The 25890-nt window shown below is 38.1% G+C and overlaps 1 protein-coding gene across 3 annotated transcripts in view; it reads right to left on the reverse strand.

Moving 5' to 3' along the window:
- Nucleotides 1–25890, reverse strand: part of Tmtc2 (transmembrane O-mannosyltransferase targeting cadherins 2) — a 405577-nt gene that overhangs the window by 197608 nt on the left and 182079 nt on the right. For 2 of the 3 annotated variants that reach the window (XM_031349236.1, XM_031349237.1), the window contains one exon: nt 2847–3675. In XM_031349236.1, coding sequence (XP_031205096.1) covers nt 2847–3675 — 829 coding nt within the window. Of the gene's footprint in view, nt 1–2846; nt 3676–12565; nt 12585–25890 lie in introns of those variants that run through there. The other variant, XM_031349238.1, reaches the window with a different exon arrangement.

Genomic DNA, 25890 nt, shown 5'->3' on the forward strand with positions numbered 1-25890 from the left:
AACAAAAATAATCCTATGGTTTGGGGGGAGGGCGTTCACCACCACATGAAGAACTACATTAAAAAGTCACAACCTTAGAAACGTTGAGAACCACTGGTCTCATGAACGTGGTACAACACAGTAAGGTGCTGGCGATATTACTGAAGACACAGCATGAAGGAATTACCGTTAGAATGGACATGAACTGACAACGGAAGAAAGGAGGCACAAGTCACTCTTGAATTCACAGCTAACTACTGGGAAGATGGACCGGCTATCCAGTAAAATAATGAGCAGCAGCAGATGGAACTTAGTAGACCACGTCTCAAAGTACTTGTACCAGTTCTCATGAGCTGAGCAACCATTCACCTGCTCTTATTTAAATGCTTAAAGTGTATGCCGCTTGTCAGGTGCTGTGAAGTTGCTTATGAGATAGCTTACTATAGTGATGAAGAAATGACCAGGCATTTTAACTACACCACCAAAACACTGGGTTCAAAACCATAGATGTCAAGCATCAAATAGTTAATGCAGAAAATGACCTATGTGGTTAAAAACTTCCTCTCCCTTATGTGTATCAGAGACTGCTACTTTGACCTTGGCATCTGAATACGGCCCTCCCTATCTTTCAGAGTAACGGCATTTGGCTGGATGCTTTGCCTTCCAAAGATAATATTTCCCAGTTTTTCTCACAGAGAGATGTAGCCAACAGTCTCTGGGCAAACACAGTATATATAATTTCTTCGATATAACTTAGAAAGAATGGGTACGCCCACATTCTACTCCTCCTCTCTCCTTTTCCTGTCAGCCAAAGTGCTGATGTGATAATGAGCCATCTTGGACCACATGGGCAGGGTGACCCATGGAGATGGCAGGGGAACAAACGGGAAGCAGGGATCTTACGAAGCCATGGCGCCACCTTATCAGCTCCAAGCTGCACTCATTGAGATTGCCACATGAAAAAATAACAGCTTCTATCTTCTCGAAGCACCTCTTATCTGAGCCCTCTGTAACAGCAGCTTAGCATGAAATTTAGCCAGAAATTTTAATAAATCCCCCCAAACAATATGGAGATTCAAGTAACAGGCCAAAAGAATTTTGTTTTAACTCCTTGCATGCTTCAGTTTGAAATGACAAGAAAATAGACTGGCAACATACACTTGCTCTAAATTTGTATGGACCAGCAAAGGAAAACTGTCTGAGAAACTCTGTAAAAACTGCAATCATTGTAAGGAGCCTTTGGTTTGACTGTAACCATTTTAACAAGTCTTGGGGTTAGGCAACATCCATTACTTGGAAGAGCTACATGATAGTAACTTTTTTTTTTTTTTGATCAAAAAGAACTTAAGAATTTCATGGGATGAACACTCTCAACTCTTCCTTTTGTTCTCATTAAAAACCTCCGCAAACCAGGTTGAAGAGATAGTTAAGCAGTTAAGAGCACTTGCCGCTCTTCCACAAGATCTGGGTTCAGTTCATAGAAGGCAGATCACACCTGTCTACAGCTCCACGGGTCTTTACTGTGATGTATATCTGTACTCAAATCATATTTCCCATATTTCTTTTGTTTCCACCAATATCTAAATTATCTAAACTGTGATAACAGCTTTTGTTTAATAATTTTGTGTTTTAACAAAAACTAGATTTTGCTATATCTATTTGGAAATTGGTTAAAATTTTTTTTTCTATACTAAAAGCAATAAAGGTCCTGTTGCAGAATTTTCTCTGTCCAATCACATAGGGCAGTGACAGGTCTGTGATTGGACAGAAATAGGGAGGCAGAGCTAGAAGTTTAGGAGTGAGGAAGTCCGAGGTCAGAGGAGAAGGGAGAATCAACATGGAGGCAGACGAACAGGAAGACGATCTAGACCCTGTGTGGTTTTAAACAGCCACAAGTAGATAAGGTTTTTACAAGGTTAGAATAATTGGGTTAAAACATTATCTTTATCATTTGGCTCTGAAATTATTGTATTGGCATCTTATAAATTGTGATCTTATTGATATATAAACCTGATTGGATAATAAAGCCGTAAGAGTCATGTTTCTACTGGGTAACTAGGTGCTAGATGACTGATTGTGGGGTGTGTGGAGCTTTGCATGTAAGCAAGATGATCTTACTAGCTAGGACAAAATAGCAGGACCTAGTGATGTGGCTGGACAGTACTGGAGGCACTAGAGCAAGAATATGATCTGGCAGGCCAGGAGAGTTTGAGGGGAGATCTCATTTTAAATATTTCCTGCAACGAGGTCCAGTCCTTGTTCTTAGTTTAAAGTATACAAAGGTTTTTTTTTTCTCCCCCCTGAAGTTACTCAAGACATCTTAAATTAGGAATGCACTAACTACTTTGACTAATGGTAGCCATGAGCATATTTAACCTCTGCAAACTTTACATCCATCACAGCTACACCTAAGTCACAATAGTGAGGCTCAGGAGCAGCTCACCTCCAAGTCTTGTGGTATTTCTTCAGGCAAAGCTTGACAAATAATACCTAGGGTATATTTAAATGAGATAAACTGACTTTCACTCTATAATCAAAGAGATAGAGATTATTCATATTTTAAAATGCAGACAGTAAGCATCCTCCTAAATTCTTAGGACAGTCTATATTTCCAGTCAACACAAGTTCCAATTCTTCTGTGGAGACATAATCAGGAACACAAGGAAATGAGTTTCCTATTGCAAGCATGGGATGCTGAATGTGTCTCAACTGGCTATATAACGTGTCTCTACGAAAATAAGAATGGAAGATACAGGTTTCACATAAAGGATCTTATCTGCATCATTGTGTTTAAGGCACAAAACAATGCTCTAAGAAAGCTGCAAGTGTAAAAAGCATATGGTGTAAACCATAAAATGATGTGTTACCTTTGGCTGGGTTTACTTTGATCCCTGACTTATATAGCATCTCCTCATTCTGCCAGTCTCCGTTCCTGATTGCAGTCTTGAGTCCATAGAAGACAATTAACGTGGCTGTAGCATAAAAAACCAAACTCTTGAGAAACCTCTTTTGTACTTTGACATACAGGGCTCTGGCACCCACTGTGATCAGAAGGCAGAAGCCCATACTGGGAATATATAAGACTCGCTCTGCGATTACAAAGCCAACATAGAAAAACAGGTTCGTGGCAGGAATAAAAGGTATTATCAACAAAGATAAGGACAGAATAACAATGTTCTCAGTGGAAGGAAGCTGAGTTCTCTGTGGTACACAATGTTTAATTCCATTCTCTACTTTGGATGCAAAGCTGGGCTTAATTTCTGAGTTCCGGTACTCCATGTCTGAGTGGCAGCTATGGCCATTTGCATTCTGCTTGCCATTTGTCACAGCTTTCCCGTTGGACTCTCCTTCTAAACTTGGGTTCTTCAAACCACAGTAGGCAAGGAGGAGAAGTCCAGAATAGAAGGCCACAGTGTGTAGATTTCTCCAATCACAAACTGTTTTGAGAAGAGGCACGGCATCCATGGACCAATCAAAGCTCAGGGTGTCCGGGCAGAGCAATAGCCACAGGTTCTTGGTAGGTAAATACAAGAAGGTGAGCGTGCGAGCCAAAAGGCTGTCCGAGTCAGCTGCAGGGTTGTCGGAGTTGGAGAAGCTTGGTGGTTTGTTGCCCATCCAGTATAACCGGGCACCCAAAAGGCTGGTCCCCCAGAAGGTTAACAAGCTAATGCTGAGAAAAAGAGACAAGTTCTTCCTCTGAAAGCAAAAGAGAGGGAGACAGAGTCAACATCATCATCAACACTGCAATGTGATAGCATTTAACATTCACAGCTGAAACACTTTTAAAGGGGCACTTAAATCACAACTTCATTTGCATCTCTTTTAAAATACGTTTAGGGAAACTTTCATCTAGAGAAAAAAAAATGACTTGAATCCTAGTTTGTATATAACTTTGGATAAGTGTCTTGCCTTTCTCCGATTCCCTTTCTAAAACATCAAAGACCAAAGCATCCAAGTTCTGACCTCTACGAAATGAATTCAATTATTTCCTTCCCAGTGTCAGGTCAAAGGGAAAGACCAGTTCTACAGTACTTAGCACTGCATGCAAAACAGCAATCACCTGCTGACTCTCTCCTTTTATTTTATAAATTTATATTTCATGGAGGAAGCAAAGAGCAGTCATATCTAAGGCACTGGGTCTTTAGCCACACCCATGACAGTTTCAATGACATCGTCTTACATCTCCTTGCTCGATGACAGAAATAACATACAATGTCTAATAACCAAATATATTTTTCCAATGTCTTTAAACTAAGTTTTAATAAAGGATTTCCATATTTTAAAAGAAAGAAGAAACGGAAAGACCAAAAAAAAAAAAAAGACATCTGCGTTCATAAGAATTTTCTGGTTAATTTCTTTAACTAGAGTAAAACACAACTGGATGGTACTGCACTCCAGTGTCAGCAATATAGAAGCCCAGGCTAGAAGGTCATAAGTTCAAGGCCAGCCAGAGAAAATAAGATGCTGTCCGTGAGGCATCAAAAGTGGGGATGTAGCTCAGCAGTAGCAATGTTTTCGGAGCAAGCACATGGCCTTACGTTGAATCATCAGCATGAACTAAAAAGAAATGTGACACAGCTAGAGAGATAGCTAAGTCCTTAGGAGCACTGGCTGCTCTCCCAGAGATCCTGAATTCAATTCCCAGCTCCCACATGGCAGCTCATGACTGTGTATAAATGCAGTCCCATGGGATCCAATGGCCTCTTCTAATGAGCAGATGTACATACAGACAAACAACCATATATATGAATAAATAGATCTTTAAACTAATATGTTTTATAATATATTAATATATTATATAATTAAAATGTTTTTAAATGAATATATATACATATATAAATAAATAAAGCTAAAGCATGTGGTGACATCTAACAACCTACTTCCAAAAGAGACTATGTCTGTATATTATGTGTGTATGTGTGTGTGTGTGTGTGTGTGTGTGTGTATGTGTGAGTAGAAGGAGTAAGATATTAGAGCCCCATGTACTGAAACATTCATTCTAATGCAATGGTAAGGTCTGAAAATGGGGAAATAAGTGGTATTAGTAAAGGACACTGAATGCTCTCTCAGGGAATGCTATAAAAGGTGGTAAGGAGTGTGACACTAATAAAACCAAGGCTCTGTGCTAATCCAGTCACTCATCCTTTGAACCTTTTCTTGTTTTCCTTTAAAGGTCTTTGAGAGTTTTAACTCCTAACTTAACGCCTATTATCTGATTTGCGCATACATTTAAGATAAGAAAATTTCATTGAATCATTCATTGACATATTTTTTTCTTCAAAGGCAATTTTCCCAGTGTTGGTCAGGTTCCCCTAATCACTTAAAATCCTCCAATCACAGCTTATAGTGGAGGCTACACAATAGCTGCTTTGGTGGTTTTTATTTTTCCACTTGGTCTAGTGTATCAAACTACCCAACACTATTGTTTCTGAGATGGAAAAGATGCAGACATTCCAATGAGTTAACATTAAAGACTTTTTTGGGGGGGAGGGTTCGAGACAGGGTTTCTCTGTATAGCCCTGGCTGTCCTGAAACTCAGAAATCCGCCTGCCTCTACATCCCAAGTGCTGGGATTAAAGGTGGGCGCCACTTAAAAGTTAAATCCAGCAAGCATGCACACACAAAGAAGCTGAAGTTTACACATACGACAGTGTTAAACATGGTCAGAGTTCAAGGACTGAAAGGGAACATTAGAAGAAATGCCACTTAGTAGCTGAAACATAACTAGTTTTTTCAACATATCAGCAAGCCTGCCACCTGGGACAGGTACAAGTCTGTGCATGATAATGCAAAGGTCCTAAGGAGGAGGAGAGGATCATGTTCAGCTGTCAAATACTACCCTCTGCAGACCACTTTGAGAGGGACTACAACCCATTTTCTTTTAAAATCACAAATGCCCTGGTGCTAGAGAGGAGACTCTGGGAAGAAAATGGCTACTCTTCCAGAAGAGCCAGATTTGATCCCAAGCACCCACACCACAGCTCATCACCTTCAGAAAGTCCAATGTCAGGGGAACCAGGCTCCTCTTGTGGCCTCCATGGGTACTGCATGCACATGGTACAAAGCCTCATGCAAGCAAAACACCCATACATACAAATGTAAATGATTCTTTTTTTCAAAACAAAAATCAAGATGTGCATGTTCTGATGTAGATAGAATACCTAGGTGGCAGCAGTGCAGCCTAAACTGATAAGCACTCCATCTGCAACTGCACATTCTTACCTGTTCAGTGGAAATGCTGAGATTTGAACCTTTACTATGCAGATATTTACGGCAGATTTCTCTAATTCTAAAGATAAAATAATGAAATGTAAGCCATGCTCCCAGGATGGCACATAAATTGAATTCTTAATAAATGAGTCAGGAGGTCTAAGATACAGAGGATGTGGGACAAGTATAAAAGGTAGCATTCAGGGGTGAGATCGGCAAATCAGACTGCAACCTGAAGAGGCAATTTAGCCCTAGAATTCTTTAATCTCTTAATCAGTGTGGACTCCCTCCCCAAAGCCCGGACAGTAAACAGCAACCACTTGGGTCCCAGCACAGTGGCTGCCCACCTGTTGAGCGAAACCTGGTTCCAGTTACATTCAGAAGCTCTACCTCCACAGAGTAACAAGGAAGTCACTGATTGGACTGTTACACTGATGGATTTTGGGGGAAGGATTTTTGCCCCAGGTATTTTACTTGTTGGGGGAACAAAGGGGATTCATTAAATTCAAGATGACTGAGTGACCAGAGCTCATGTTGTCTAATTTTTATTTTCCCACGTGGGTAAGGTACAGTATGGCTAGCCTATCTCTTCTTATCTCTTTCAATCTCTTCCTATCTATTTCTTACTCCTATTACCAGAAGAACCCTTTCTTTTATTAACGTTGGCACAGGCGGCCAACAAATCAGGAGTCACGAAAAAATATAAAAGATAATGAATTAGTATTTAAGAAATTACCAGTCAAGGCTATACAGAGAAACAAAACAAACAAACAAACAAAAAACAAACCCCACACACAAAGGAAGAAGAAAGAAGAGGAAGAGGAACAGAGGAAATTACAGTGAAAATGTATATTCAATATAAAGCTAGAAACAAAAAAGAATTGGATAAAAATGCCATTGAAATTACTTTAAAAGAGTAATCAAAGAGGTTGGGCACTGGTGGAAAATCTGAAAACACATAGAAAACCTAACAACTTGTATCACCTATAGTTGGTAACATTTGTTTGCTACATGTAAGCTGATTAAAATGTGTAGGCTTAAATGCAAAGACAATACTGCAATGACTCATAAAGCCAAAAAAATTAAAACAAGATAATTTTAAAAATTCAATAGAGCAGTATAGTCATAAAGTTTAGTTGGCCCTTATGATTAGAAGCCACGAGGCAATTAAGGGAAAAATTATGTACAGTGTAACTTGTGCAGATAATCAATATGAATTACTACCTGGTAGTGAAACAAACCAAGTCAGCCTACAGTGGCACAGCTAGCAAAAGTCACGATGCAAAATATGCAGAGTCTAGATAGGCCACACAGGAAACAAAAAAGAAACTTTTCAGAAATTTGACTGAGTCCAAATTATTTTAATATTGATGATCTCCAGTTGCATCCATTTCCCAGCAAATGACATGGATTCCATCCTCTTTGTGACTGAACAAAAGTTCTAACTGATTGTATCTAACTTTAGTCATCTGCTGATAGACACCTAGCCTTATTCTGGAACTGGGCCATAGAGAAGAGTACGGCAATAAAAACCAATGTAGTAACACCAAGTTTAAGTAGAAAAAAAAAAAGAAAAGAAAAGAAAAGTCTAAGAGATGTTTTGACATGAGAACCGCATGCCTACACTTGTGTTTACTGGATTCAAACTCGTCTCTTATAAATATTGAAACAACGGCAACGATTTGCATTCTGATTATTGAAACATATATCTATGTGCTAGCTTCTAAACTTTAGTATTTTATTCATTATAGTTACTGTAACTTTTATAATTTACACTTGCTCCCCATTAAAAATATTTTCTTTTATTATTCGTTTTTTATTCTGGGAGTCACAGGGTCATGTAGTTTTGACTGGTTTAGCGCTTGCTCAATAGACCAGGAAAGCCTCAAATTGACACTGATTTGCCTGTCTCTGCCTCACATTTGTAGAGATCAAAGGCAGTACCACCATGACTACTCTAATTTTCCTTGTTCTCCTAATATCTATAATTACTTTGTCATGGTTATCATGATTTTTGATAGAAACTCCCTTAAGTTGACAAGAACATTAAATAAAGACAATAGATACAAGGGTTTGGACATACATTATCAATAGCTTTACATGTGTTCACGCAAACTGAAACATCTATGAATCCTGGAGCCCGAGATTTGTAGGCACTGAGATAAATGATTAACAGTGACCTCCAAACTTTTAAGACTTATTCCTTGCTTGTCTTAATTTCAACATTTTAAATTTTGTTAAATTGAATCCTTACCAATGATGTCCTCCTACCCCCAGGAAGGCTCATAAAGAAAAAAATATCTAGATGACACTGAGGCACCATATCTAAAAACACAGAAATGTTGCAGAGAACTGCCTTATCTGGCCTCAGTTGGAGAGGATGTGCCTAAACCTGTAGAGATCTGAGACCCCAGGGAAAGGGGGTGCTGAAGCAGGGGGTGGGGCAGAGCACCTTCTCAGAGGCAAAAGGGGGGTGGGGAACAGGATGAGGCACTGTGGGAGGAGGGACCAGGAAGGGAGGGCTATGTCTGGGATGCAAATAATTAATAATAATAATAATAAATAATTAATTAAAAATAAAAATATAAAAGCTTTAAAAAGAAAAAAAGAAAAACAAATGTTGCTTTACAGCTCTGGGTAACTATAATTACTGTCTGTGTGTCTCTCTGTATGTCTGTCTATCTGTCTGTGTCTATCCCCAATCCTCTCTACCCACTTTCCGCATCTCCATGTAAATCAGATTCCTAAGTTCTATAGCAATATATTTTCTTGATCTGAATGCACTGTAAACTATAAGTAACATGGGAAACCAATGCATTTTTACACAAAACCAACTCAGACCCTTGTGTCAAGTGTTAATTCACTTATTTGCTCACAAAATGACATAGATCTAGAGCATGGAATCTAAGTGCATTTTCTTTTTATAAATTAATGACTTTATTTATTTACATTTCAAATGTCACCTCCCTTCTCAGTCTGGTCTCCCTTCCATGAACCCCTCTAACCCCATCTCCCTCCCCTTTGTCTCTAAGAAAGTGCTCTGTAACCCACTGGCTACAGCCTCACCCCTCTAGCATTCCCCTTCTCCAAGTCTCCACAGGACCAAGAGCCTCCCCTCCTCTGATGCTAGATAGGACAATCCTCTGCTACATATGTAATGGGAACCATGGACCAGTCCATATATACTCTTTGCTTGGTGGTTCACTCCGTGGAATCTCTGGGGGGAGAGGAGGGGTCCTGTTAGTTGATATTGTTCTTCCTATGGGGTTGCAATCCCCTTCAACTCCTTCAGCCCTTCCCCTAGCTCTTCCACCAGGGTTCCGGACTCAATCCCATGGTGACCTGAGAGTATCTGCATCTGTTTTAATAAGGATCTGGCAGAGCCACTCAGAGGACAGCCATGATCGGCTCCTATCTGTAAGCACACTTTGGCATCAGCAATAGTGTCAGGGTTTGGTGTCTGAGGATAGAATGGATTGCATGCTGGGACGGTCTCTGGATGGTCTTTCCTTCAGTCTCTGCTCCATTTTTGCCCCTGAATTTCCTTTAGACAGAGACATTTCTGGGTTAAAAATTTTTAGATGAGTGGGTGGCTCCATCCCTCCACTGGGAGCCATGCCTACTTACTGGAGGTGCTCTATGCTGGTTCCATCTCCCTGTTGCTGGGTATTTTGGCTAATGTCATTCCTATTTGATCATGGAAGCCTCTAGCATTCCTGGCTTCTGGTGGGACTTTCTGGTGGTTCCCCCAAGTTCCCCAGCCCCTGCTGCTACTTATTTCTATTCCTGTGTCTTCCCATACCTGGTTCTGCCCTTCCCCCTTTTCTTCTCCCCCTGGCCTTTCCCACCCAGAGGGAGGGAGCTCCCTCTGCCTAGTTTTTAATAAGTTCAAACAGGTTCTTAATCCTTTGGAAAATGTTTTCTTTAAATTGAGAAGGAAAATCACTCTAGTCTCCACTCTTGTAATGTGAAAGATTTTAGAAGGGTTTTTCAGAACTACTAAGATACAAGAAAAGCAAACCATGAAAATAAGCCATGAACATGAGGTTTATAGTTGACAAAGTTTTCACTAAATGATACACTAAATGAATTAAAGAGTGAAGCTTAATAAATATGTGAAATTTATCTCAAGACATCAAAATGACCACTCATCTCTCGAAGCACAAAGGAAAGCCAATAAGGAGGTCTTGACATGGTAATTGGTGTGTGGTGCTGGTACTTTTGTGGAGGACCGTGGTGTACTGTTTTCCCCCATGATCCTCTTGGATAAAAAAAAAAACAAAAACAAAAAAAGAAAAAAGAAAAAAACACAAAAAACAACAAAACAAAACGAAACAAAAAAACAAGCAAAAAAGAACAAGAGAGAAGCATAATGCAAGGAATGCATATAAACTAACCCACCTAACACAACTCCCCCCATAGTACATAGGAAACCACTCTTGAGCACAGACTCAACATAGTCTTTTGATCTCACTTTCAGGGACTTAAGTGAAAATGAAAAGAAATATGTAAATTTCGATGAAACAAAAATGTAAACATTCTGCCTTGGAGTATTACACCCATCATGAGACTCATTTTTGGCAAACTAATGAGAATAAATTACTTAAGCATAAGGCTCATTTAATTCCAAATTAAGCCCTTGGCAATGAGAGTGGTTCTAAGAATAAACTAGATAAAAATCAGTTCCTGAAAGCTCTGACATAGGAAAGGGTCTTCAGACATAACAAACTGTACACCACACACTTTTTATCCATCATTTATCACTGAAGCCAAAGCTTTCTTTTCACCAATAATATAGAATTTCTCTTAGCTCTTCTCCTGCCCCAAGTAATCCTCACTGGATCTTTATCCCAAAACATAAATACAAATCCACAATAGTTTGAACAGTAACAACAAAGAATACATGTGCGAAAGTATAGTCAGGAATTACTTCTGTCTAGAACAGATTTGTGTGGTTAATGAGTGGTTTTTAATAGAATCAAGTTGTCCATGTTCACTTTAAAAGAAAAATGAAGCCAGGCAATTGGGTGGCGCACGCCTTTAACCCCAGCACTTGGGAGGCAGAGGCAGGCAGATTTCTGAGTTTGAGGCTAGCCTGGTCTACAGAGTGAGTTCCAGGACAGCCAGGGCTATACAGAAAAACCCTCTCTGGAAAAAAAAAAAAAGAAAGAAAGAAAGAAAGAAAGAAAGAAAGAAAGAAAGAAAGAAAGAAAGAAAGAAAAAAAGAGAGAGAGAGAGAAAGAAAGAAAAGAGAAAAGTGAGTTTCCCTAATAAATAGCTTCTATGAAAGATTAGGAATCCTTTGCTCCCACACTGAGAAACAGAGAAGACCAAAGAATTTTCACGTCTGGTATTTTAAAAGATACAAAGAGGGTCAAAGAAGAGTCCTAGTGTTTGTGTTTAAAAAATTGGAAATCTGGCATGATAAAACTTTCTATATTAAAGTAGTATATATTTACTCTGGTTCTATAACATACAATAATATTTCCCAATTAAATTCAACAGTCAACAGAAGTCATTAGTACATCAAGTAAACATAAAAGTTCATGTAATAAATCTCTTAGAGATTAAAATTCACCAACAACAACTTTCACAGATTATAATTTACCAAAAGTTTTCATAAAGGCAACATTGGACATAAGAATCGATATATCAAAGTATATATAACGTTTCTGACTTAATGGAACATGACTTTCTTTTTTTTGTTTTTTTGTTTTTTTGTTTTTTGTTTTTTGTTTTTTTTCGAGGAACATGATTTTCTAAGTAAAGCCTAAGTTTCTTTCTAAGTAATATACTTGACTTAGGAAAAAAAAACTGTAAAATGTGTGTGTGCATGTGTGCATGTGTGTGTGTGTGTGTGTGTGTGTGTGTGTGTGTGTTTAAAGTCAAATATCTATCTGTATGTGTGCATGGTGTGGCTGAAGTTGGATATCCAGTGGTGTACTCTACTCTTCTACACTTACTTTTGAGACAGTAGCCTGCTAACTTGGAACTTACTCATTGGCTAGTGAGGTCTCTGGGATCCTCCTATTTGTTTCTCTGAAAATTACAGGTGTGTGCCACCATGTCCAGATTTTGTAACTAGGAATTCCAAGTCACATTCTCATGCTCACACAACAAATACTTTACCCACTGAGCCATTCCCCAGTCTTTTCCCTATTTCAATTATAATCAAACTATTAGCCTACTGAAGTCCTCATAATCGTTACGTATACCTTTGACACTAGAGGTAACTATGATCATTTGATTTAGAATGAAAAAGCTGTAGAGGAAAGAAAGCAGAGAGGATCCTGGAACATCATGGTTGGCAGGTTTAATATTTTTACTTAAATTCTCATTAAAACTTTTGCTTATTCACATCTTAAGTAATTTTTACCTTGTTTCCAGATCTTTCCTTCTAATACAAATTTCTAATAAAAAGAATCAGACCTTCTTGGAAGTGTGGACTGAGTCTAGAGCTAGAAAAGGAAATATTCAAGATAAGCTCAGAGCGATCATGCTCAGTACTCACATAGAGTAACACTGGTGTCAAGGGGATGAAGTGGAGCAATTTCAATAACAACAACAACAACAACACACACACACACACACACACAGCGAAATACTATCACATCATAACTTAATACAAAGTATAAAATAGCATGCATTTATCATCTATCTGCTTTTGTAAAAGAATGCTAAATAATATGTATGTATACTATACATACAAAGACAATACCTATAATTCTTACCCACAACCTACATGTGACCTATGCATGATGACTTCCTTCCCAGACCAGTATCACGGTAGGAGCATTGTAAGGAAAGCTCTTGCCTGTAGAGAAACATAAAAGGGCAGCCTCCCCCAGATGATCAAAGTCAACTCTACTGCTGATGTCATGCTGGAAGCCTTTATCCTGGATATCACGTGATGGCACTGTCACTTTATAAATCAGTCTTTTTCCTCTCAAAATTCAAAGCAGTCTAATTTGTTTTTTAAATAACAAACTGAAAGTGAAGGCAAAGTCCACACAGTAGCTAACCAGAAATCTTAACTCAAAGTTATCAAAAGGCTCAAAAATGGTCATGACCAAGACCATGAAGCTATAAGAAATAAATGTAATGTTTTCTCTTACATGGTGTGGGAATTCTGCCATGGGATGCTAGATTTAAAATGGGGGGAGGGGAGGGAATCTATATAAATGATAGACTTTTGTTAATACTATTTTATGTATGTCTGAACACAAGATGGTGATAATACAATAAACAATAATATACTGAGTATTAGCTTCTAGATTTTTTTTGTAAACATGCACCTACTCTAAAAATAATGCCTATTGTTTTAAAACACTGTAAAAATTAAAATTAAAACTCTTCAAAACCAAATACAATGATATAGGTAGGCTTTTGTTACAGCAGCATCTAAAACCTGACAGAAAAGAAAAACAAGTAATTATAAATTAGAAACACTGAACTAACATTTTTACTGCTTGCCAAATGGAATAATTGGGATTCTGTCTCACTGAGCATGGCTGTTTACATGTATCATACAAGGTGACACTGATTTTAAATCGTATTTCAACTTGTTCTGACACACTACAGGATTCTCACTGTATTACAGAACCCTAAATTGGAGGCAAGTATCAAGGGAAAGATGCCCCTAACCCTATTGCTATGGTGTTTCTGTTGGCATGGTGACCCATTCTTCCTCATTAGGCTAACGTGGGGAAATCAAGCGGTTAGCAATTTCTTAGGTACCCATGGCAAGGCCCTTCAACAGCTAACTATTTGAAACTGAAGTACCCAAAGAGTTCAATTAGTGGAACTGTGCGGGTGTGCCACGGCCCCTAACCCACTGTACGAATAGCAAGCTTCTGAATGTCAGCCTCTTGAGTAATCTTGTTTAGCTTCAAATAAGAGATTTAAGACTTCCCACCAAGCAGTGAGCTGTGGTCAAATCAGGTTAGCTCCAAAACAATCCAGCCTTTATGAAGAAAATATATGAAGAAAAACACCCTCTGTTACCTAAAAAACAATGTTAACAGAAAAGGATGTTTCACACAAAAATAAAAACACCCATTTCTTAAAGGAACAGAACATTTTGGTTTGTGTTAAATTCCTTTCCATATCTTTAGCATATAACTAAAGCAGAAATTATTAAAATCAGCGGAGCTCACAATTAATTGAATTTGGGAAAAGAACTTCTATCTCCTCACAACTGGGGTTGGGGGAACCCCTTGCAAATTCATTTCCTGAGCCAATAAATTAAACTGCAACATTTTTTTAAGACTGTGTGGCTTTCGAGCCACAAACTAACCCCATTATGAGATGCGTCCCAGTCTCATTAGTGAGCTAAGCATGGGAGCCTAGCATTTTGCAAACATAAAGAGACAAATTATAATGAGACTTAACTCAGTGGGGAGCCTGCCATACAGCCCTCTTCTCTCAAAGTTATCCTAACAGACAGCTCCTTAATGAGTGTGGGAGTTTTCCTATGAAAATACAAAAGACAACATATGCAAAAGAAGATTTTATACATACAAATACTACTTAGTATGCCTATCTACCTGATCAGCGTTCTTAAGAGTATAATTTCCGTGTTTTCGTTTGTTCATGTGATGATACTGTAAGTACATTTTGTCCTCTGCTAAACACAGAGTAATTCAATATCTAATGGGCAAGTGACATTGCTCTTTCTTACAAATAAAAGCGCAGGCTTTCATTTGGATGCCTCGTGAGCATCTTACGTAAATCCTCTCTTTATTCTCAAAAGTGTAAGTCTATAAAGTAAGTTTAGAATTCTCCATTGGGGCAACTGAGGCATCATGAGTTTCTGAAAGGAGCCTTTCACATGGGAAAGTGTCACTGTCTTGGCTTTCCAGTCGGCATACAGCAAGTTTAGCTACTGAGAGGTTGCTGCCCGGTGCTGTGGCAGTTAATAGAACACTAAAACCATTAACAGTTCCCAGAAGACTTGGGAAGAACTGGAAGTCACAGGGCTGTTGAGGACAGGTGATGCTGGTAACCAAGCTGGGAGGTGGCTACCACCTATTCCCCATCCCTAGCTAAACAACACGGGGGGGGGGAGGGGGAGGAAGAAAGAAAGGTTATGCCAAATCTTCAAGTATATTGGCAGAACAAAGGAAGTTATTAGTGACCAGAATCTAGTTTTTAAAAGGGGGGGGGGGAGTATGGATCCTTTGGTTTGTTCCTTCTGATACTAAAAACTGAATTAGAAGCAACAAAAGACTAATATGTGGACCTGTGCCCTTGGGTGGTTACTTTGCCTTAAAAGCAAAAACTAGGTCTACTACCCATGGACAATATGGAAAAAGGCTAAGCCATAATTTTCAGGAAGGGGTGAGTATCTTCCAGGCCAATGCATCTCATTATTCTGGGGATGAGTCTTTCAATGATTAAAATAGATATCATAGATGATAAGATTCATATTAGGAATAAATTGTATCAAATCCTTAAAGCACAAACAGTTTGCTTCAATGTCTTCCTTCATTAGCCAAAAATAACCGTGAATGGTAAGCTGCGCATCACATCGTCTCACTATATAAAGTAGTTGTATAGTTATATACCAGTAAGAAATATTAATATAGTTGTTAAGTGGCAATGAGCCAATGTGTAGCTACAAATAAGAAGCACAAAGCATTTGACATTCAAGCTCCATTTTCCTGGACAGAGGTGACTTAGCAATGCACAGATTTGAGGCCTGTTCCTGGCAGTTATTCAGTGGGTGAACTCTTCCTGTAACTGCTGGACACCCAATTCCTTTCCTTCGATTTTCCCTATGTGAACTTCTATTTTGATCACACACTCCTTTGAAAACTTCTAATATGGAAATTTTACTGTTCAGGAAGTTCACAGGCAACTTCCCAGGAAGATCTGGTAACAGAACTCTTGGAAACTGAGAGATTCCTATGATGCTTGCTTGGTGCTTGGTGCTTGCACCACTATTTCACTGAGACTTCAGTGCAGCCCTGAAGCTTCATTACTTCAGATTAACTACAAAGAGAATTATAGACTTATTAAATACCTATTTTTAGGGCCATTAAAACCCTAGCTATTAATCTTTCTTTTTAATCATGTCTTTGTGGCTATCATTAAAGTACTAGATTTCAAATGATTTCAGATTGAGTTAAAACTTAGTATTCCTTCAGTAAGATGTATACCTTTGGATTATTAAAAAAAAATATATTATCAATTAAAAGCCCCAGAGTTAAATGATTTACTGACTAAGTCAGGTTAATGTTCAAAACATATTTGGATAATTCTTTCAGCCTGACACAGCTCCAATTAGCACTAATCACTGCTGTGCCCTAATTATTTAAAATTAAATAAACTGAACTTACACGTGCAAACATTTTGCAAATCACCCTGCATCCACTTCTCTTTTCAAGTGAACTCATAAGATTGGATAACTTGTTTTAATAGATTATTATCATTGGACTACGTCCAGAACGCACTTGTCTATTGGGAATTCTGTCTGCTTTAACAGTTGTGGTTTAGTGGACTCTATCTGACTGAACTGTCAATCACTGTTTGACTGGCTCATAGCCCTTAGAACCCTGCTGAGAGACAAGCATGAAGTTTTGCCAGGTACATGACTGACATATAGTTAGTGTGGATTGAGGAAAAGGAAGGGGGTGTGGAAGAAATCAGTTTTGTTTTGTTTTGTTTTGTTTTTTTAAACTTTCCTGGAATCTATTTACTGAAATGCACTCTTGGTCAAAATCCTTAGTCGCCAGCTCTCAGGCCTTGCTGGGTACCTTCAGTCACCAATATTCAGAAATACAAACATTTTTATGTGTGAGTCATGCATGTTAAGATCAAGTCAAAAAGGAACAAACGTTCACATTGTACTCTAAATTCCAGTCATGATCATTAAAATAACTAGATAGACTGTTCCTAGCCCAAACAGAATTAGCAGGAAATTTTATTTTTGTATCAGTTTCCAGGACAGTTATTAGGTATTACCCAACATGCCAGAATTTTTACAGTATGGATTGCATTTTTAAATCCATTCTTTTTGTTCTATTTTTAACCACGTTTTAAATCAACCCACGCTTTCAACAATGGAAACAACTGCAGGCCATCCAATTGATATGGTAAAGGGAATACAAATTAAGCTCCTATTATATTGTTCTGGGAGAAACTAAATATTATGAGGAAAGGAAGAATTGTACATAATTGGCTAATGAATTCAAACACCTGTTAAGTCATTTTACACCTCCCGGATGAGGTCCTGGCATCTAGTGGGGACAGGCATGTCTAGAAAACATTCCATTCTGTAATTGTATCACACCGTGGGATGTCATGGCAATTACCTATTAGTAACAGCAACACTAATTATGAAAATTGAGTAAATATTTTACACAGTGTCATTATATGGCCAATACCTAAGCAGGTTGTTGTTTGTTTTGCTTAAAAATCCCTATATTTGTCAACTCTGTGAATTAACATCTCATTAAAAAGGCAGAAAGAACTCAAGTTTCTCAATGTTCAGTGTGTTATACACTGTCCCATGGGTAATTAGTCGAACTAAGGATTTAAAAACTAAAGCTGGAGAGATGGTTCAGTGGCTAAGAGCACTGGATCCTTGTGCAGAGGGTCCAGGTTCAACTCAAGTACACACACACACACACACACACACACACACACACACACACAGTGGCTCATAGCCACCTGTAAGTTCTGATGATCTCTTCTGACCTCCACAGGGAGCAGGCACACAAGAGGCAAACAGCCATATATGTAGATAAAACATTCATACATGAGAAGATACAACTATTAAGTTCAAAATCATGTCCTTCCATTCTAAGTCCAGGGATGTCTTCTTTAACCATCAAAACATTAAGGCCATACTTTACCCTCACCACTTCTGTTCTTTCAGAGCACCAGATCAGACTACATTTTCCTTCTCCATCTTAAAGGGATCATTATCTGACATAAAAGTACATCGTTACTCTGTAATTACGAAGTCTCTTTGAGTCTCATTTTCTTAGTATTCCAAACTTCAAGATATCTATAATAGTACTAGGTATCAACCTAATTCAAATATTTAGATGGAAAACTTTCAAACTCCTTACCACCCTTCCCTGTCTCCAGAGTAAACTGCCCCTCTCCAGTCTACATCCATCCTTGCTCTGTCCCAGTCCTCCAGTCTTAGACTTGGACCACTCATGTGAAAGACTCCAGATACTGTAAAGGTCAAGCTTGAAGCTGTTATAAGGTTCAAAGTGGTGTTAAGTATATAATCTTATTATCACTTTCTTACAGAAACAAATCTCACTGCTCCCACAAGAAGAGCAGTTCTGCAAGTAAGAATTTGGCCTCAGTCATTGATTTATACTGTGTGTAGTAGCTGGGCAAGAACTGGGCCATAGATTTATGCACCTACCATGAGGTGAGTGGACACACAAATGCCTGAATTAACAAGCAAACAACAACAATGAAGGAAGCAGATCAGACAGGGATGGAGAACAATCATAGGACTGTCAGCATCAAAAGATGATGGTCATAGATCCTGATCCAGCCACTATGGTCTATGTATTTACACAAAACAACATAAATTAATTAATCTAGATTTTTTTTCCCCCTTTGGCTGTGACTCAACATCCTCCCACAGAAATAAGATGAAAAACATAACAAATACATTTGTGAGCTCTAAGTTGTAACTATTGACCCATAGTGATTTACAAGCCAATGTGGTTATTAGAATATTTTCTAACATTAATATTTATGTTCAAGTTAGTTTTATTGTATTTAATATATTCCTACAATAGTGATGCATATTTTAACATTAATATACCAAAGAAAAACAATAAGAGGATTGGTTCAAAGAGGTAAGGGTTCTTGAGTTAATAAGAAAATAAAGTGCGTATTACACTGTAAGGTCAACATGAAGCATGAATCTTTAATGTGGAAAATCGCAGAGAAGAAATGAGATTTGGGCAACTTTTGCTGTGACCAACCAGACAACATGGCATAAACCAAGGCCACAGAGCAAGGAAAACCTCCTGAAAGTGGAAAGGGCATTACATTTAAGGATGTGAGCAAAAAACAGTACATGTAAGTTAGAGTCAACCCCGGGGGACTGATCAGCTGTTGGCCTGTAGGGAGCGCCTTCTCTACACTAGAATTTTTAAAGTAACCATGAGTAATGGGCGATTCTACAGTTCTGTTTCCTTAACTTATAGATTTTATATCAGTTTATTTAAAAGTATGTTATTTTTCCCTTAGTGGATACTATATTAACTTGGGATTTAAACCTTTAAAAAAAACCTTTAAAGAACCTTCACTGGATAAATTCTACCCCTTATTAAGTGTAATGATTTCTAATATGTTTTGAATATACTGAAACGGTGACCCACACTAACTTGCTAAACCTTAGAGCTATATTTAGTCACCGAAGGAGAAGAGAACAGTGTTGCTTTCTTGCTGTATTAATTTCCCTGGGGAAATATGAACAAACACCTGCTCCCTCAAGACAGATCAAGAACAGACCAAGGTAATGATTCTACCGAAGGTTGCAACTTGGGGAACAATTGGATTTATTGAGCCTGTTAACGGAAGCACTAGGTGAGGGGTACTTACAGAAACATGACTGAGACCCCAATCAGGTTCACCATTAAAAAGTCTCACCTCAGCATGGGTAACAACTTCCTCATAGGTACAGAAATAGAAGAATCTCGCAAGAACAAAAGAGTACATGTAGGTGGGGCAGAAGTGGCGAGAATGCCAGGTGAGGGTTTAATAATCCCTCACCTACCATTTTTTTCTTAAAGGGAAAGTCTACAGTCCAATTGTAAGATTCTCTTGCAGGTGACACAGGTGCTCTGATGAGGGTAATAATGCCTGTTACATTATAAAGGACACCATTCTAGAGCAAGTATCTTAAGGATGGACGGATGCAAATGATAGAAACATGAAAAGAAGAAAGAAAAAATGGAAAGAAAAAAAATGAGATAGCAAAACAAGACTGAATCCTTAGAGCTCCCAACTGGCCTGAACAAAATGAGGAGAATCGGAATCCTATTGTCTCTATAGCATCACCTGCAAGTGAAAGACCTTTGAGTACCCACTTTCCTCCCAGGAGTCTCTAGGAAGTAGGCTGAAGTCTATGGCTGGTAAGTCTGCAGGACTAGATAAGAGGACACTGAAAAGCAAGACAAGAATACTCTTGGAAAAGCATGTATGGAAACCTCCACATTGTAGCATATGCCCCTGACTAAAGCATTTGAAAGGCTAATGAAGAGCATCTTGATTTCAAATTTAGCTTGTGTTACATTGAAAGTCTGACTCAACTCAGAAGTACAGAATGGGACTATGGCTCAAAAGAAGCAAGCACTGAACTTGATCACAACTCTGTAATCCGAGAATATAGCTCCAGGACTTGACCAGGTGGATTCACAGAAGAAAACACATTCCTTTTTAAAAAACATCATTTATACAGATCTCTGCTTAAAAATCTACCCCAACCTATTTACTGTTTTCTGTAGTAAATAACAAAATCAAATACTTTTGGCTGCAAATTCAAACTGTGAATCTGGCTGTAAAAAAATTGTTTGTTTTATACTTTGACAAAAAAAAATACATAAGCATATAATGTTGAAATTTGGGGAGGCATTATCTCATATATTTTGTATTTTAATGCTTAATTCATTTTTGCTTTCTGCTGTTGGGATTTTGTATGTGCCAAACAAATGTACGTCCACTGAGCAACATCCCCTTCAATTCAATAACTGAAGAATATATATATGACCTATGAGCCCTTACTTATAATATGATCAAAATATTTCATTTCCCTAAGAAATTTAGATTTCCTCAAATATTGTGAGATTTTTAGCTAAAACTATACCATTCCTGAGGAATATATTTAAAATAAAGCTGAAGTGCAGAGTGGTCAACTAAAATAAAAATAAAATGCCTCATATTGTGAGGGTACTTATGTGGGAGGAACACAACAATTTCTATGTCTAAACTTATTTGATCGTAGAATTACTCTATATGAGACGTGGACACTGACATACAAAGATGAAAAAAACTCCGATTTGCAGGTATGTTTTCATTAAAGCAACAGGTATCTGATTACCTCTCTCCTATTACTAAGAACAGAAAACAAAATTTAAGATAACTGAAAAATTATGCTTAAAAAATTAATTTAGCAATTCTCATCAGAATAGAGCAATAAGAATTTGAATCTAACTTGAGTTCCAAATTAAGATGTCTACTATTTATACTTCACTGTGAGAAACACCCAAGGAAATACCTTACAGAAGGAAAGGGCTATTTTGGCCAAAGGTTTCAAAGGTCCCTGTGGTCTGATCTCAACATCATGGTAAGGATGATACTGCAGAGCAGAGATGATCATCTCATGACATTCAGGAAGCAGAAAAACAAGAGAGTAGAGGTGTGTACCCACGTCAAGGCAATGGCCTTGCATCCTGCATCTTGTGGCATGGCTCCATTGAGGTACAGCTCATGATAAAGTTAAAGGCCTCACAATTAAGCCTCCATTGCACCCCTAGCTGGGGACCAAGCCTACAACCCATGAGCCATCTGGTGACACATTTCAAAACCAAAGCCAAATCAGAGTGGTGACAAGTTCATGTTGAGATTTGTAGATTTAATTCTTTCATTTTTTTAATTCAAAACTTAATATCAAAGTTCCAAAACCTCTAATGACATTCAGCTGCCCCAAAACTTCTTTTTAGAGATAACAAAACACCCCACTTTCCAAGAGAAATGACAAGACATATAAAGAGATCATAACAGAATGAATGAAGTACACTAAAAGTTCTGCTCTGACTAAGCTGAAATAAGTCATAGCTACCAATGTGCCTGCCTGTCACTGAGACTTTAGTGAAAATCAAAGATCAGTGAGTCATATCTGCCTGAAAATATAGTACTAAAAGAGTCAATGCTAGTCAAAAAATTTAAAAAAAAAAAATATATTAAATTTGTACAACATTTACATCAAATGTATCCCTTTCCCACTGAAAACTCTCTCGTTTGGATGTATGTGTGTATGCATGTATGTGTATGAATGTGTGTGTGTGTGTGTGTTGAAAATAAACAAGAAAGATGGAAAAAATATTCATACCTTATACATTAAGATGAACTTAAGTACAAGCTATTTTCACAGCTTCTCTTCTCCAGGGAGCTAGCCCTGGAAAGCAACTTCTGCTCACTGAGGCATCCTTTAGGGGTAACTTGTTAATGAAGTTTACTATGATTGTATGGAATAAATTCACAACCTCCAGATGAAATTAGTGATCAGTTCAGAGTTAACTCCCTTTCAAAAGTACAGGTGGTGGCGATTATAATATAAAGTATGACACCATAAGAACTCCAAGAAAACAGTAAGAACTCATAAGAAAATTAAGGTTTTGTAGCTTAGTGTTAGCTTCACAAATCACAGTGTTTTAAATCTCAGTCTCCTACAACGTTAAGGTAAAAAAAAAAAAGAGAGAGAAATTTTAAATTTCCATTTAAAAAATTTAAAAGCTTTTTAAAATTAAAACTAAAAATTAAAAACACCCACTTGATAAATGGAGACCCAGATGTGATTAAAAATGAATGTCAACATCCTCTGAGGCATGCATGCGGCTTGTGTAAAATGGAATGATCCATATCATGGAGCTCAATTCCTTGGCAGACTGCAATGTCTAGTTTACTTTCCAATGACACCCACTATCATTTCCAATGACAAATGTGAGTTTATCAGCTATGTTACTAGAAAGATCAGGTGTCCCTGAACTATACCTAGAACAGGCCCACGCCCATTTGTTGGCACGGCCACCAGCCTCAGCTCTGGCTCTCTGAGCCGATGTTCATCAACTGGTTGCTTCCAAAAAGACCACAGACAGGGGACTCTACAGTATGTATGGTGATTTTGACACTGTTAATATAATTTCCTTGGGTATTTTTAATAGATTTCAACACATAATGGTAAATTAATTCTAGTATTTAAGAGAGAGATACTGTTTTACTTGAAAAGAACAGGAGATTAAAGTCAACTTCTGATTCCATGAATAAAATAGCATACCTAATGTAAAAATGGCACATTTATCAAGAATTAGAGAGGGAGATGATATTATAAGAGACTATGTTTTAGACAACCTGTCAAGTGTCAATTCTATTGAAGACAATGGAAAGGACAACTTCACCATGATGAAAAAGACACAGGGGAATACCCTTATAATCATAAATATATTGCTCTGAAACACCCAGCTCTCTCATACTTTGTTTGCAAAACTTATTACACGGGTGTGAATATAGCTGAGTTGGTAGAGTGTTTGCTTAATACACACAAAGCCCTGGGTTTGATCCCCAGCCCAGGATGAATCAAGTTAGTGGCTCATGCCCAGCACTAGGAAAGACAGGAGAATCAGAAGTTCCTTGTCATCTTTTGCTGGCTAAACAGCAAGCTTGAAGCTAGCCTGGGATGCAGGAGATGGTCTTAAGGCAGTGTTGGGGTGGAGGGCAAACGAAAACAAAACATCATTGGAATACTTTAGAATCTGAACTTTTTACTCTTGGAAATGTGGAATGTTAATGTCTGCACAAGAAATATATCTTCCCAGTCTGTTTATTTCAGAGACAAACAAGATTACAATCGTACAAAAGAAACCCACTAAAATTTATTTTTAAAACTGTGATTTAAAAAAAATAGACTGATATCACTTGTCTTTGAGGCCTCCTCAGGCATATTCCTATTAGGAAAAATACTCTCCTGGCGAGGTTAAATGACCTGTCGGAAATTACACAACTAGGTGGAGGCAAAGCCTGCATGAGAGGCAGGGCTTCTGATTAGAGCTGCGGGGTTCACGTCATTATGCCATATGGCCATACTTTTCCCAGCACGGTCCTTTTATTTCTGAAATCACAACTTCTCTCAAATGTCTAACATTTTTTCAGAAGCTTTTTTGTAATTAATCTAGAAAAAAGAAACCAGCTGGATGCAGAGGTGCAGGTTCAAATGACCTTTATATAAATCTGGATGTCAATCAGCTAATGTCTTAGTGGCATATTAAATTTTTAAAGAATCATTCTCCCATAATTAACTTGATGTTACTGCTCTTTTAAAGTTGATCAGAGGTGCATTTATGTCCAGGCAGTTAGCTTGGCCATATCTTAGGGTGGCCATTTCTTTAAAGGCATAAAGAAATAGTCTATATTCTATTATTTTCCTCCTACATGTGTTTAGTTTATCTAAAATATGCTTTACCTTTTTTCCAAACAGCTAATGAAATACAAATTAGTTGATCCCAGAATTTCCAACACCTTTTTCTTGACAACCTAACACCAAGTCACAGCTCTGAAAAAGCCAGTTTGATGTTTGAAATACAGCCTAATTACTACTGCACGTACCCGACTCATGTATAACAAATACACGAGAAAAAGCATGAGGTGCTCTTTTCATGTTTACACTGTAAGCCACTGACACTCATTGGAAAACTAAGGGGGCTTCATGCACCAAACACACAGCCAGAAAAGCAATCAAACACTGACATAAGACTCCTGCTCTAGAAAATTGTATTTATGTAGGAGCCTACAATTTATCATTGTTTTGCAAAAACAAATTAAGGATCCAAGCATTCTGACCCATACACAAGCCCCAAAAGAATACACTGATTACCCAAACTCTATTACCAATTTGTTAAACAGTACATAAGACCACCAAACATATCAAAAACATCAGGGAGCACAGATGCATTTGACTGAGACTGTAACCAGGTTTACTGACCCACGTTGTTTGAGGTCAAAACTGGTCCCGATAGGCCTTGTTAGAATTTAAAAGTCAAACAAGAACAAACACAAAATCCTACATCTTTGAAACAGCGATAACTACACGTCCATATTTCCTACCCTTAATTGCATCTTCAGGTTTAAGGTTGTAGCAATAGTGAAGAGGCTCAGAAATGCACTCAAATCCAGTAAGTCACTGGGCTGTTTAACTGGACCAATTGGATGGTATTATGAATTACACCCCAACAAAACTAATAAAAAGGCCTGGCATGAGAAAATCTATAGTTTTAATTCCATTTACTGTGAACACCAGCATATGTTCTCATGGGAAGATTAACTTTAGCGTATCTTACTCTAAAGTTGCAGAACTCAGAGTTTATACTTTCAATTATAGCATATGAGTAATATTTTAAAAAAGAAAGTCGAGGTTGGGGATTTAGCTCAGTGGTAGAGTGTTTGCTAGCAAGTGCAAGGCCCTGGGTTCAGTCCTCAGGTCTGGAAAAAATAAAAAGAAAAGAGAAAAGAAAAGAAAGTCTTATCTAGCCCCGTGAGTGTTATCTATGAAATCAGGAAAGGTGAAATGCTTTTAATATAGATATACAGAAAAGCTTAGATATGCCAGTATTCTTTATGTAAGTGGGAGATGCAGCTGGCAGTTAAGAACACATACTTTGAAGGAATGGAAGGACACCAAGGAAATAAGATCCTCTAAATCAGTAGGAACTACATACATGTGAACTTGAAGAGACTGAGGCAGCACGCACTGGCCTGTTGGGATCCTAGAGCTGAAAGGAGAAGTGGACACAGGGCCTCAGTCCTAACTCAGCTGACATCCACTTAGGAATGCAAAGTTAGCATCCTTCAAGGAGGTCCCATTGGGAAACACAATAATTTTAAGGGTAAGCGTCATGGCCGACAGCAGCTGGCCAAGAGAAAGAGAGCTCAGCAGCAGCTCTGCAG

The sequence above is a fragment of the Mastomys coucha genome, unplaced genomic scaffold (genome assembly GCF_008632895.1).
Source record: "Mastomys coucha isolate ucsf_1 unplaced genomic scaffold, UCSF_Mcou_1 pScaffold4, whole genome shotgun sequence".
NCBI classification, from domain to species: domain Eukaryota; kingdom Metazoa; phylum Chordata; class Mammalia; order Rodentia; family Muridae; genus Mastomys; species Mastomys coucha.